Consider the following 13968-nt stretch of genomic DNA (forward strand, 5'->3'; position numbering starts at 1 on the left):
GGACCCAAACGTCTTTTTATCTTGATGGCTTTGGATGACATTATCCCTGACATGTTATTATTATGTGACCCACCCTCTTAGACAGAATCTGAGGCCCCGGGTGCCCTCGTTGTGCTCGGCCATGAAGTCCGTTTCGCCTGTGCTTAGTGGCCTGGGCTGCTATGTGCCGCCTGTGTTGTCCCTGCAGAATACAGCCAGGGTGTCTGTCTGGGGCAGCCTCTCTCCTAGTGTCCCATGTGGCTCATACTGTTCTGCCTTTGACCGTAAGTAGCGTGCATCTGAGTCCTCAGGGTAGCTCAGGAGCTCATGGACAGGAGCTCGGGCCACCTGCTCCCTGCAAGGCCTCTCCTGCTGGCTCCTGGCCAAGTCGCAGATGATCTGTCCCTGCCCAACTCCAGCACCAGGTCCTGCTGGCCTAGCTGCTCCCAGGAAGCAGCAAACCCCCTGGATGGGGTGTCCCAGCCTCTGCTTTCTGGCCCTGCAGACCCTTCCCACAGCTGTCTCTCTTGAGGCTGACATCCCAGCTACACCCAGGCTGTCCCCTCTGTGGCCTGCTAGCCCCTAGGGCCTGGGATTTGCTGCAGCTTCATCCCCTGGGCTCCCCTCCTATGATTTGAGGACACCCACACCCCCTCTTCTCCCTCCCTGGCATGGTGTCCTCTATTCCTAGCATGCATGGGGCTGGCTTGGGGTTCCCCTGAGGGAGTGGTCCCCTCCCACTGTCAGGGAGCCCAAGCTTAGCTCAGGCCAGGTGGCCATGCCCGCAGCCTGTCAGCAGCAGGTCTCATGTGCAGGCCAGTGGTGCTGTTTGGATTTAAGCTACTTGACTTTGAAGTTTCCCACAATCCCGGACTGGGCAGGCCCTCTCTTCGTGTCCTGTAGGAAGGATGCTTGTTTTTCATCTGCAGGACTAGGGCTCCAACCTTGGGTTCCCTGGTCCAGCCTTTGACTTCAACTGTGTGCTCCCAGAGCCTCAGTCTCCCCGTCTCTGGAATGAACATGGTTCCCATCTTGTAGGGCTTTTGCATGGCTGGAGTTGGTGTGTGACCCCTCCCCTGCCTGGAAGGGGTCTCACAGATCAGGAATGAGGGGAACCCAGGTGCTGGCAGCTGCCAAGTGGAAATCGCCCGTCCATTTAGCCTTCATTGTGAGCACCCGCTACCTACAGGCTTGAGGGTGGACGAGGCCTTCGGCAGCATTCCTGGCCAGGGGCAGTGGGGCCCGAACTGGCCACTCATCCTCAGCCTGTGGTCAGTTCAGATCTGAGGCCGTGTCTGTGCTCTCATTGGGGTCTGGGAGAGTTGGTGGGCACCGTGCAAATGGGGGGATGCTCAGCCAGTGATGCCCCTCACCCCTGCCCAGAGAAGGAGTGCGCTGAGTTCATTCAGTGCGAGCTGCTGGGTGAGAGGAAATGTCAGAGGAGGTGAGGGGAGCCCGAGAGGTGGCCAGTGGGTTGGAGCCACCCCAGGTAGGGCTTCGTTAGGGTCTCTCCAGGATTTCCAGCCCTTGTGACCTGAGGGGCCATTTGGTCCTGAAGGAGGCGTTCATTTATTCATTTATTCCTTGGTCAGCATTCACGCCCGCACTCATCATGGGCAGGGAGAGGGCCAGGAAAGCTTTTCTGGGCTCCAGCTGCTCCTGATCCCAGTTGACCCCCGGGACCCTCTGTTACCGGTGGAGGGTGTCCAGGTTCTTGGTGCTTTGAACAAAAAATTGAACAAAACACACAAACAAAGCAAGGAAAGAATTAAGGAACAAAAGCAGAGATTTATTGAAAACGAAAGCACACTCCCCAGGGTGGGAGCAGGCAAGCAGCTCAAGGGCCTGGTTACAGAATTTTCTGGGGTTGAAATACCCTCTAGAGGTTTCCCATTGATTACTTGGTGTACACCCTATGTAAATGAAGTAGCTGCCCGCAATCAGTGTGATTGGTTGCAGAAAGCAACCAATCAGAACCTGAAGTGAAGCACCCTATGCAAATGTCCGATTGGTTGTGGAAAGTGACCAATCAGAAGCTGAAGTTACAAAGTTATACTCCTATGCAAATGAAGACTTGGCCCAACCAATTGTGGTAGGGGACGAATCAGAGGTCCTTATAGTTTTTCATCTGCCGTGCAGAAAAGAGGGGTTGCAAAGGAAGTAGCGTCTGGTCCTTTTGTTACTTGGGCATGGAATATTGGGGTCTTCCTTTGGATTTAGTTCTAGGAAGTCAGTGTGAATTGGCCTTAGGTTCCCTGCCTCCAGACCCCACTCTCCTGCCTCACCTCCTGCTGTATGTTCACATGGATCTCAGGCCACAGAAAAGGGTGCCGAGGCCCAGACAGGGGAGGGGTCTCGTCCAGAGTCACATGGCGTGCTAGCAAGCACTGGGGCCTGCCCTCCAGCCCTGACTTGCTGAGCAGACGCCCTCGGGCTCAGCCTCATGCCTTCTATGAAGACCCTCCCTTCTCACCTGGTGCCCTGCTCTCTGACATCACCCAAAGTGGCCCTGCAAGTAATGCCTGTGGTAACTTTCAGACAGATGCTGTGTGGACGTGGGGATCACTCCATGAGGTTGAGGTCACAGCTTGGTCCTTGGAGGACCAGAGGACAGGTCCCGGGGACAGCGGGAGAAGGTTGGGGGGACTGCTGGGGCGGGGGCTGCCTGCCAAGGGTCTCTCGGGGCACCGTTGTCTGTGATCACAGGGTGAACCTCAGCCCTGTTAATGCCACTGCACTGATTTCAGTGCTCCCTTTCAGTTGTGCAAGGGAGGATGTTAGGCCTCAAAGCCAGTCCTGCTACTAAGAGAAGCTGCTGGCCAGGCAGGGCCAGGCTCCAGGGCTGGAACCACTCAGCTGCGCTGTTAGCCTGAACCTCAGCTTCCCCATCCATGAAATGGGGACACTAACATCACCTGTCAGGTGGCTGTGAACGGAGGCCTGTGACTGGCCTGCCTCAGCACTGCCCACAGAGCTGTGCAGGAACGTTAGTATTTTGCCCTGTGCTTCCGTGCACCTGCAGTACTGCCCGAGCCCCAAGCTTCGGTGATGGCCAGGTGCAGGAGCAGGAGCCACCTCCATCCCAGCACCTGAGTGCCAGTTCCCTCAGCCCAGGCCACGTCTCTGGGCTTCACTTAGCTCCCAGATCCCACACCCCATGGCATGGTGGGGGCAGCCAGTCCCGAACTGGGGTCCAGCTTACAGCTTCTCCAGGAATATAAAGTACAGCCACCCCAAAAGGGACTCTGAGGACTAGAGCATGCACTCACTGTGTATGGGGGATGGTATGTTTATTGCACCTCCACCAGCCCCCCCCAGATCCATGGTTAAGAGAGCTGACCAGAGCAGGAACAGGAGACTTTGTCACCCTCCGACTCCTGGTGGCCAGGGGCATAGTGAAAAGGGTGGGCAGCTTGCAGGAAGCAAGCCTTATTTGGGCTTTTTCTCCCCAGCATGTTGCTTTTGAAAACTCCAGCCAGTCCTCTCTTTGCACCACAGTGCAGGGCTTCCAAAATGACGACACATTGAAACTATGCGATCTTAGTAAACCACGGGGAAAATGACAGTTGTTCCATAATCTTTAAAAACTTTATTTTATTTTATTTTTTTTTTTGAGACAGAGACTCGCTCTGTCACCCAGGCTGGAGTGCAGTGGTGCGATCTCGGCCCACTACAACCTCCGCCTCCTGAGTTCAAGCAATTCTCCTGTCTCAGCCTCCCGAGGAGCTGGGATTATAGGCGCCCGCCACCACGCCCAGCTAATTTTTGCATTTTTAATAGAGACGGGGTGTCACCATGTTGGCCAGGCTGGTTTCGAACTTTGGACCTCAGGTGATCCGCCCACCTTGGCTTCCCAAAGTGATGGGATTACAGGCATGAGCTACTACACCCGGCCAAAGCTTGTCAGAACATTGAAAGCTGTTGTACTATTGGTCTATTGGTTATAAACATGACCAACATATTTTACTGTTTGGTTGTAACCATACAGAGAAATGAAAAAGATTGTACAGTAAAATGAATATTTAGTGCAGTATAATTTAAAACTTTGGGGCCAGGTGTGGTGGCTCACGCCTGTAATCCCAGCACTTTGAGAGTCCGAGGCAGGTGGATCACCTCAGGTCAGGAGTTCAAGACCAGCCTGGCCAACATGGTGAAACCGTGTCTCTACTAAAAATACAAAAATTAGCTGGGCGTGATGGTATGCGCCTGTAATCCCAGCTACTGGGGAGGCTGAGGCAGGAGAATCACTTGAACCTGGGAGGTGGAGGTTGCAGTGAGCCAAGATCGCACCACTGCGCTCCAGCCTGGGTGACAGAGTGAGATTCCCTCTCCAAAAATAAAAATAAAAAATAAAACAGTGGGAACATAGTATTTTGAGCAGTGTTTGCCTGTTCAGAGTATGATCATTTTTTATTGATTTGCTGTACTTCCATCTGTGTTGGCCAGTTGCTTTTTCTTGTATCCATTTTTACAGAACGCCACATGGGTTTCACACTGGCAGACAAGGAGGCAACACAGGTCACACTTTGCTGTCTGTGCATGAACTGCTGACAGATACTTAGGGACCAATCACAGACTGACTTTGAAAGAAGTGTTGCAATTGGTCAGTGATCATTTTACACATCTGTTATCTACATTTTGATTTGTGGACTGGAGAGCGGGCAGCAGAGCTTGTACTTTATGCAGTTACCCAGTTAATGTGCCGAGAACCGAAATTTGAACCGTGTGGTTGGGTGACTGCTGTTATTTAACTTAACCAGTATAACTGTAACTTGTATGTATCAGAACCATGCAAAGAGAGGACTGCCTATAATTCAGGACTGATTAGAAAGTTTTCCTAGGCCAGGTGTGGTGGCTCATACCTGTAATCCCAACACTTTGGGAGGCCAAAGCGGGTGGATCACTTGAGGTCAGGAGTTAGAGACCAGCCTGGCCAACATGGTGAAACCCCGCCTCTACTAAAAATACAAAAATTAACTGGGCCTGGTGGCGTACGCCTGTAGTGCCAGCTACTTGGGAGGCTGAGGCAGGAGAATCGCTTGAACCCGGGTTCACCGCAACCTCTAGGTTGAGATTGCGCCACCGCACTCCAGCCTGGGTGACAGAGCAAAACTTCGTCTCAAAAAAAAAAAGAAAGTTTTCCTAAAGGGAATAGCAACCTAAAAAGTAAGATTTCTGATGTATTTGGTTCAGAAGACTGTTGGGAGGTCATATCTGGGGCCTCAGCGCTGACAGTGCCTGTGTGCTTTCAGCCTGGCTGGTGTGGAATGTGGTGCTCCCATTCTCTCAGGCCCTGGAGGTATGTAGGGAGGGAAGGAGGAATTGTCAGTGTTGAGTGCCAAGGAGGAGGTTCAGATCTCAGCTCTGACGTGTCCCATGTGACCCTGGTCTGGTGTCTTGACCTCTGTGAGCCTCTCTTGCCTCCCCTGTAATAAAAGGGGAGCCCCGGTGAATGCCTGCGGCTGGGTTGGTGAAGACTGAATGAGCTTCTCTGGAATAAAGAGTAAACACTTGGGAAGAAGCTCTGCAGGGGGAGAGAGGAGGAGCCCATGGCATCCGGGATTTGGGCAGGTGGAAGGCAGGAGCAAACCAAGTGTTGCAGGCCCAGCCCTGCCAGGTGTCTCTCCAGAAGGTGTGAGACGCAGAGGCCACTGTCTTCCCTCTGAGGACCCCTTGGCTTCCTCTGCTGTGACATGAGTGCAGGGATCTAGTTGATGAGCTGCCACTGCGGACCATGGAGGCCCCGGTTGTGTGGCCGACCCAGCCCCTGCAGGTCTGGACAGGTGGGACTTGTCCACTACTCATGTTTTTGGGCTGAGCATGCTGGTCTCCCGCTGCCCAGGAGGCCCCACCCCAGTCCCTGGGTCCCCCATGCCAGTGCCGTGTGGTCTGGGACTCACTCTTGTCTCACCTCCCACCCACAGGCAGCTGCTGAAGACAGAGCTGGGGTCCTTCTTCACGGAGTACCTGCAGGTAGGTGGGTCTTGCTCCAGCCAGGCTGGGCCTGCCTCATGAGCCAGCCAGAAAGCACAGGGGCTCACCTGCCCCTGGGGGTGTGGAGCGCCGGCTCCCCCACTGTTTGCCTGCGGTTCCAAGGACCTGCCTCGTTCCTTATCTAGCCACAGCCACATGGAATGTTGTGGAGGTTAAGTGATAAGACGAGGTGAATTCTTTTTTGAGATAGTCTCACTCTGTCGTCCAGGCTGGAGTACAATGGCGTGATCCCAGCTCACCGCAACCTACACCTCCCGGGTTCAAGCGATTCTCACACCTTAGCCTCCTGATTAGCTGGGATTACAGGTGCCCGCCACCACTCCTGGCTAATTTTTGTTTCTTGTCTTTTGTTTTGTTGTTGTTGTTGTTGTTGTTGTTGTTGAGACGGAGTCTTGCTCTGTTGCCCAGGCTGGAGCGCAGTGGCGCGATCTCAGCTCACTGCAACCTCTGCCTCCCGGGTTCAAGCGATTCCCCTGTCTCAGCCTCCCCAGGAGCTGGGATTACAGGTACCCACCATCATGCCCAGCTAATTTTTGTATTTTTGTAGAGACAGGGTTTCACCATGTTGGCCAGGCTGGTCTCAAACTCCTGACCTTGAGGTGATCTGCCCGCCTCAGCCTCCCAAAGTGCTGGGATTACAGGAGAGCCATTGCGCCTGGTCAAGATGCGGTGAATTCTTAGCGCTGTGCCTGGCACATGATCAACTCCAAGTGTTGTCATTATCTCCCCTCAAACTCCTGGGATGTCCGTGTGGGTTTGGGGTGTGCGTGGCCCCACTGAGCTGCACAGTGGCAATGGTGGCTATGCCATCAGCATCACCCAGTGTCTGTCCCAGGTACTGCAGCATTTCACCTTTGCGGCACCCCCTCTGGCCAAGAGGCCTGCACTGTCAATGCACACACGTGCGGTATGGTGGAACCTGGTGCTCAGAGAGGTGAAACGACCTACCTGAGGTCACACCGGGAGGGAGGGCAGCCAGTGAGGCCTGGCCTAGTGCCCCTGTAGTTTCCAGGGCTGCTGCGGTGCCCAGGGCCCTGCTCAGCACAGGAGCGTCTCGTGCAGTCTCGGAGTGAGGCACCCACCTTGCCCAGTGGGTGGGTTGAGGATAAGCCCGTGGTCCCTTGCATCATATTCTTCTAGGGGCTTAAGAAAGTATTGTTATTTAACAGCTTTATTGAGGTATAATTCACATGCCATACGATTCACCCTTTTTTTTTTTTTTTTTTTTTTTTTGAGACAGAGTCTCCCTCTGTCACCCAGGCTGGAGTGCAGTGGCACGATCTCCGCTCACTGCAAGCTCCGCCTTCCGGGTTCACGCCATTCTCCTGCCTCAGCCTCTGGAGTAGCTGGGACTACAGTCGCCCACCACCACGCCCGGCTAATTTTTTTGCATTGTTAGTAGAGACGGGGTTTCACTGTGTTAGCCAGAATGGTCTCAATCTCCTGACCTCGTGATCCGCCCGCCTCGGCCTCCCAAAGTGCTGGGATTACAGGCGTGAGCCACTGCGCCCAGCCACGATTCATCCTTTTAAAGTGTACAATTTAATGATTTTTAGTCATTGTGTCTTTTGAGACAGGGTCTCACTCTGTTGCCCAGGCTGCAGTACAGTGACATGATGACGGCCCACTGCAGCCTCAACCTCCCAGGCTCAAGAGATCCTCCCATTTCAGCCTCCTGAGTAGCTGGGACCATAGGCACATGCCACCACACCTGGCTAATTTTTTAATTTTTTGTAGAGATAGGGTCTTGCTCTGTTGTCCAGAGTCTGGTCTTGAACTCCTGGGCTCAAGCAATCCTCCTGTCCCAGCCTCACAAAGTGCTGGGATTACAGGTGTGAGCCACTGTGCCCAGTGGGTTTTTAGTATATTCACAAAATTGTACAACCTCACCACATCTAATTCTGGGACTTTTTCATCATGCCAAAAAGAAACCCTGTACCCATTGGTAATCCCTACCCCTCCCCAAACCCTCCCCAGCACTTGGCAACCACTCATCCACGTTCTGTCTCCGGATTTGCCGATTCTGTACATTTCTTCTTTTTTTTTTTTTGTTTTTGTTTTTGTTTTTGTTTTCTTTTTTGAGACAGAGTTTCACTCTTGTTGCCCAGGCTGGAGTGCAGTGGCATGATCTCGGCTCACCGCAACCTCCACCTCCCGGGTTCAAGCGATTTTCCTGCCTCAGCCTCCCTAGTAGCTGGGATTACAGGCATGCGCCACCACGCCTGGCTAATTTTGTATTTTTAGTAGAGACGGGGTTTCTCCGTGTTGGTCAGGCTGGTCTCGAACTCCTGACCTCAGGTGACCTGCCCACCTCAGTCTCCCAAAGTGCTGGGATTACAGGCGTGTGAGCCACCGCGCCCAGCCGATTCTGTACATTTCATATCGGTGGCATCACACGGCGTGTGGACTTTTGTCTGGACTCTTTCTGTTAGCATCAGATTCTTTCTCGTTGGAGCACAAGCCAGTGCTTCATTTCTTTGTGTGGATGGGCCGCCTTTTGTGGTCCATGCTTTCGTTGGCGGCTGCTTGGGTTGCTGAGACCACACAGCGTGGTTCTCAGCCGAGCCACCCCAGGCAGTGCATGCAGGGTCCCTGAGGTGGGATGGCAGCTGACAGGCCCGGCCTTTGGTCATCAGAGCCACCTCTTGCTGCAAAGTCCTTTCTTCACTGTGGGACGTGCCAGGCATCTGCCTGCCCAGCTGAGCCCAGTGCAAGGGGCTCTAGGCCCTGCCCATCTCTCGGGATGTCCGTGTAACCACCTCCTGTCTCGTGACGACCCGGGATTGGGTCAGTTGCCCCTCTGGGTGAACTGATGCTCAGGCCCTGCAGCAGGTGGACTGTGGGACCCCTTTAAGCCTCGGCTGCTCACTGGTGGATGGACTCTCGGGGGCCATCCCAAGGGATGGCCAGGACACCCCAGAGCATCCACAAGAGCGGTGACAGCCCCTCTGTGTTTACCTTCAGAACCAGCTGCTAACAAAAGGCATGGTGATCCTTCGGGACAAGATTCGCTTCTACGAGGGTGAGTGTGGGCCCCTTGGTGGCTGCTCTGGGCCATGCTGGGTGCTGGCTGGCTGCTGGACTGCTGGGCCTCGCGCCGGGGGCCTGTGGGTTAGGTGTGGCCCTCTGGTCCAGAGGGCTTGGAAGGAACACGTATAGCCTTAGGGCAGCAGGGCCGAGATCCTTACCCAGAGGGGACTCTGGGAGAGGGTCTGCCCCCCGAACTTGCTGGAGCCCAGGAGGGCTACGAGACTTCAGGGAAAAGCCCCCTGCTTCCCCTCCCTGCCCACGAGGCTTTCTGGCCCTAGTGAGTTCTGTCCCCGCAGCTTGGGAGAGCCCCTGTCCCGGTCTTTGGGGGTCAGAGGAGAAGTGGGTTAGGGCTGAGGTCGCCAGTACTCACAGAGGAGGGGACAGGATGGGGGACTCAGCTGAATTTTCTCTGTCGAGGCTCACAACCACCCACTGGGACCTTCAGGTTATTGTTCCTGAGTGGGAGAGCACAGTGGGAGAGCACAGTGATAATAAGCGATTTGCCCAAGGCTACATCAGGGGTGAGGGTGGGACTCAAACCCAGGTCTGCCTGACTTTAGGGCACACACCCTTTGCCCTTCTCAAGGCCCTGAGGTCCCCGTCAGCCTCACTGTGCAGGTTGGGCTTCCCATGGCCGAGAGCCTCGGGCAGCAGCAGCAGTGTGCGCCTCCTTGCGGGAGCAAGCTGCCCTGGGAGCGGGGTCAGGTGAGGGGGGCCACTCAGTTCCCACGGATGCTGCTTTGCTCGGGCTGTGCTGAGTGCCCGGCCCTGTGCTGGGATTGGGCCTGCACTGTGCTCATGTGTTGAGCACCTGTGCACTGGGCACCGGGTGTGTGCGTCCCTGCCTGCTAGACTGCCCCGAGTGTTTCACATCTACTAACTCATTTGATTTCCACAACCCTGTGAAGAAGCCACCATTGTTAGCACTGAACAAATGGGGAAAGTGAGGCACGGTGTCCTGCCCAGGCCACACAGCTGCTCCGTGGCAAGGCCAGGGTGCCAAGCAGGCCACCGGCTCCCAAACCCATACTCTTCACTCTGCTGCCCCAGGCTCCTCCTCCAGGCCTCCCTCTGACCCTGGGAAAAAGAGCTATTAGCCCACTCCACAGAGGAGGACACAGGCCCAGAGGCCTGGCATGTTCCAGGGGACCTTGGAGCTGCATGTCATGGTCCTTCCTCATGTCCACTGAACGTGTTGGGTGGGGCCAGCCAAAACAGGAACACAAAGAGAGGCTATGAAAACCATCAGACCGTAGGGGAGACATGGGGGTTCTGGGAAGGCTTCCTGGAGGAGGCAGCATCTAGGCTGGCAGGACAGAGCTGTGCGCATTTGGCACCTGAGGAAGATGCCTGCCCACGCTCCTCGCTTGACGCAGCACATTCTGGCAGTGCCTGTGCCTCCCACCAGATCTGGCCCAGGGGAGCCGGGGCTCTCAGAGAAGTGAGTTTTGTGTGGCTTGAGTGGAGCTCTGCCCGGCGCAGCCAGGTCTGCCAGGCCTCCCAGCAGGGGTGCCTGCCTAGCAGAAGGGGCAGAGGGCAGCCCTGGGAGGCCCCACCTGGGGGCCCAGCATCCCCTTCCACCTCGCCAGCCCTGCCTGGCCTCCCCAGGCCTCAGGGACAGGCACTGGGCTCTAGGCTGGGAGTCTGAGGCCCTGGCCTCCAGTTCCCACATAGCTGCAGACACAGGGTTTCCTCTCCAGCCTCAGCACCCCCATCTTAGCAATGTGGGGTTGAACAGGCTCTGTCCACTTGAGTGTTCTCTGCATGTCAGGCCCAGGTGACCTCTGGGGGCCCAGAGATGGAGGAGACCCCGGCCCTGCCCTGCAGGGACTCACAGCCCAATTGGGGACACAGACACGGACCAGAGGGTGACAGTTGAGTGTGATGAATGTCATTGTGAAGGAGCGTCCTGGGGAAGGAAGGGTTCATTCCACCTTAGCAGTCAGAGAGGGCTGCATGGATGCAGTGGCCCTTGAGTAGGGCCTCAAAGTATGGTCTGTTCAGGGGAACATCTGGTCCCTTTCGGCCCCATGCAGTGGGGACATAGCCACCTCCACATCTTGATGGGTGGCCTCAGGGGCCTCCCCCTTCCTGCTTCCCACCCCTGCTTGGGTTCCACTGGGAGCTCTTCACTTTGAGCCTGCTCCTTGCAGCTGTCCCTACAGAGCCTCTACCAGAGGTGAGTGATGGTCCCCCGTGGGGAAGCCCTAGGACCTTGCCCCCTGCCCCTTCTCAGCCTCCAGGGAGGCCTTGGGCTTCAGCCCCTGGGCAGAGCCGGTCCTGGAAGCTGAGAGCCTGGAGGAGCAGCCTTGAGGTGGAGGGCTGCCTCCCTAGAAAGGGGAGGAAGGCTGGACCGCGGCCAGGGTTGTGGTTTGATGGCCTCTGTGTGCAGCTTAAGGGAATCGGCTCCAGCTGCAGCCAGGCAACTCCTTGGAAGCCAGAAACTTGGGAACTCTGGACGGGAGCTCCTGGTCCTCTGCCGGGCCCTGGGATCCGCCGTCGCTCATCCACCAGGGAATCCAAACCCAATGTGGGTCACGTGACCCAGCTGTGCTGCCTTACACGCTTGCCTCCGTGCCTGTGCCTCGGCCGTCCCCGCGCCAGACATCTTTGACCTGGTCCACCCAGCGCGTGGCTTTTGTCACTGCCCCATGCTCCTCACTGTTCCTGGGTCTCCCAACGGGCTGAAACAGGGTTGTTCGTTTCCAGGGCCTGCACAGGGCCCTCAGCACTCGGATAAAGAAAGAAAAGACGGACACCAGCCTGCGCCCACAGTGAGAACCCCAGAGTGGGAGCCAGCGTGGAGCCAAGGCTACTGCGGGGCCACTCGCCTGCATCAGCCCCTGGTACTGCCAGGCTGGAGCCAAGGTACGGCGCGCACGCACCCGGCCCCGTCCTGCCGGCAGCAAACGCCCAGTGCTGTTTCATCTCAGCTTTCGACCTGCCCACGTGGGGACGTGTATCACGCCCCTTTCATAGAGGATGCCACTGAGTCCGCCTGGAGGAACTACTTCCTGGGGTCGCCCCATGCCTGCCTCCGACTAACCCTACTGCCCCACAGAGGGATCCCCACAGGACAGTCCCCGGCAGAGAGCCCCAACAGCCATAAGGCTGCCCTTCCTGGCCTCTTGTCACCGTGTGACTCCAGCTGGGGCCTGGATTCTGTTTTACAACATCTGCTTTCCGCAGCATTTCCGCCCCGTGGGCTGGAGAACAGCCTGCGCTGAGCAGAACGCGGGCCTGGCCGGTGCCCAGAGCCACCCCCCGGCCGGCCCGGGAACTGAGCTGCCTTTCTTCCTACCGCGGCGGAGGGGAACTGAAGGGACTTTGTGTGTGGGCACAGTTTGGCGGGGTGGTGAGCATCCGCCCGTCCGGGGCATTCCTGCTGGCCCCCGTCGCCCTCAGAGCCAGGTGTGGGCTACCCGGGAGGGCAGAGGGCTGGCCACCAGGCCGGGAGCCAAAGATGGGGCCCAGTCCAGCTCACCCCCGGCCCCTGGGGCTGCCCCTGGCCGGGTCCCACTCCTAGTGCCCTCGAACCTACATGAACTTGGGGGCTTCTGGGAGTGGGGGCAGGGCCCAGAGAGTGAGAAAAAGGCAAAGGTCCCTGTTGAGCCTCCGCATTCCCATGGAAACCTCAAAGCAGTTCTGGCCGGGGGTGCAGCCTGAGAGACAGCCGGCAACGCTTCCTTCTTCACTCAGAGGCGCCCACACCAAGATCTCTCTCGCCAGTTGCTCGTCTGGCTTCCAGGGGACAGCAGAGGCCTTGGGGACACGTCCTTGGACTGTGCATCCCTGGACCCAGCAGCCCTCATCCCAGCTCTGCTCAGTCCAGGCAGAAAGGCCAAGGGTTCTGCACGTTGCCTCTCCCGCTGGAGCCCAGAGCCAGCTTGGGCGTCTGTCCCCATCCCACAAAGGTCACTCACCCGGTGCATGGCACCGTTCCTCCCAAGGCCAGCAGAAATCCTGCAGAGCTGGTCCCGATGTCTGCTACCTACATATCTGCTTCAGAGACTCACCTGTCAAGATGTGTCCCCATACCACTAAGTCTGGCAAGCCCAGCTCCTATAGCCAGCTTGGATCGCTCCTCCTCCAGGAGGCCCTCCCTGCCTGACCCTCTGCACCCTCTTCTCCTTTGGACGTGGTGCTGCTATTGGAAGTGGTCTCTGTGGATTCCCAGACCTGACCACAGGCAGAGCTGGCCTGGCCCTGGGTCCTCTGGGTCACTGACCGTGGTGCACCCTTTCCTTGGAGGCTCAGCGTCTGTCTGCTTGATGGGGGTCGATCACCCCTGGCCACTGCCCTTATGATCCTGCTCAGTGTCCCACTTCCCTGCCATGTGATGGATGGGCGACTGTTTGGGGCTCAGCTGGGTCCCCAGTGCCCAGCATCAGGGCTAGCACAGAGTAGGTGTTCTGTGAGTGTTTGTTGGAGGGGCACATAGTGTGGGGGAAGGAGGGAGGAGGTCGGTGGATAGGTGAAATCAACTGCTTAGCTGGGTTGTTAGGAGGATCTGATGAGACTAGGATGTGAGTTGAAACTGCTGTGCCAGGCGTACCTGTGTGGGTCTCACCTGTGTAGGTCTCACCTGTGCCAGGTGTACCCATGCGGGTCTCACCTGTGCCGGGTGTGCCCGTGCGGGTCTCACCTGTGCCGGCTGTGCCCGTGCGGGTCTCACCTGTGCCGGGTGTGCCCGTGCGGGTCTCACCTGTGTCAGGCATACATGTAGGGGTCTCACCTGTGCTAGGTGTATACCTGTGTGGCTCTCACTTGTGTGGGTCTGGTATGTGACAAAGGCCTGGGAATTGGCAGCTGTCATCTATCTGCTAGGAGCAGACCCTGAGCCAAGTTCCCTGTGCCTTAGTCTCATTTCATGCCCTCAGCTCTGGGAGGCCGATCCCTTTACTGCCACATTTTATAAATGGAAGACTGAGGTTAAGCAGTGGGCCCAGGGCCATAGAATAGCTG

The 13968-nt window shown here is 56.7% G+C and overlaps 1 protein-coding gene across 4 annotated transcripts in view; it reads left to right on the forward strand.

Annotated features, from left to right (window-relative positions):
• PRR5 (proline rich 5) overlaps positions 1-13968 on the forward strand; it is a 69593-nt gene that overhangs the window by 49694 nt on the left and 5931 nt on the right. For all 4 annotated transcript variants that reach the window (XM_054543780.2, XM_063723107.1, XM_024239998.3 and 1 more), the window contains 2 exons: positions 5904-5952; positions 8938-8995. In XM_054543780.2, the coding sequence (XP_054399755.1) occupies positions 5904-5952; positions 8938-8995 (107 nt within the window). The remainder of the gene's footprint in view (positions 1-5903; positions 5953-8937; positions 8996-13968) is intronic.

This window comes from Pongo abelii, chromosome 23, assembly GCF_028885655.2.
Source record: "Pongo abelii isolate AG06213 chromosome 23, NHGRI_mPonAbe1-v2.0_pri, whole genome shotgun sequence".
In the NCBI taxonomy this organism is placed as follows: Eukaryota; Metazoa; Chordata; class Mammalia; order Primates; family Hominidae; genus Pongo; species Pongo abelii.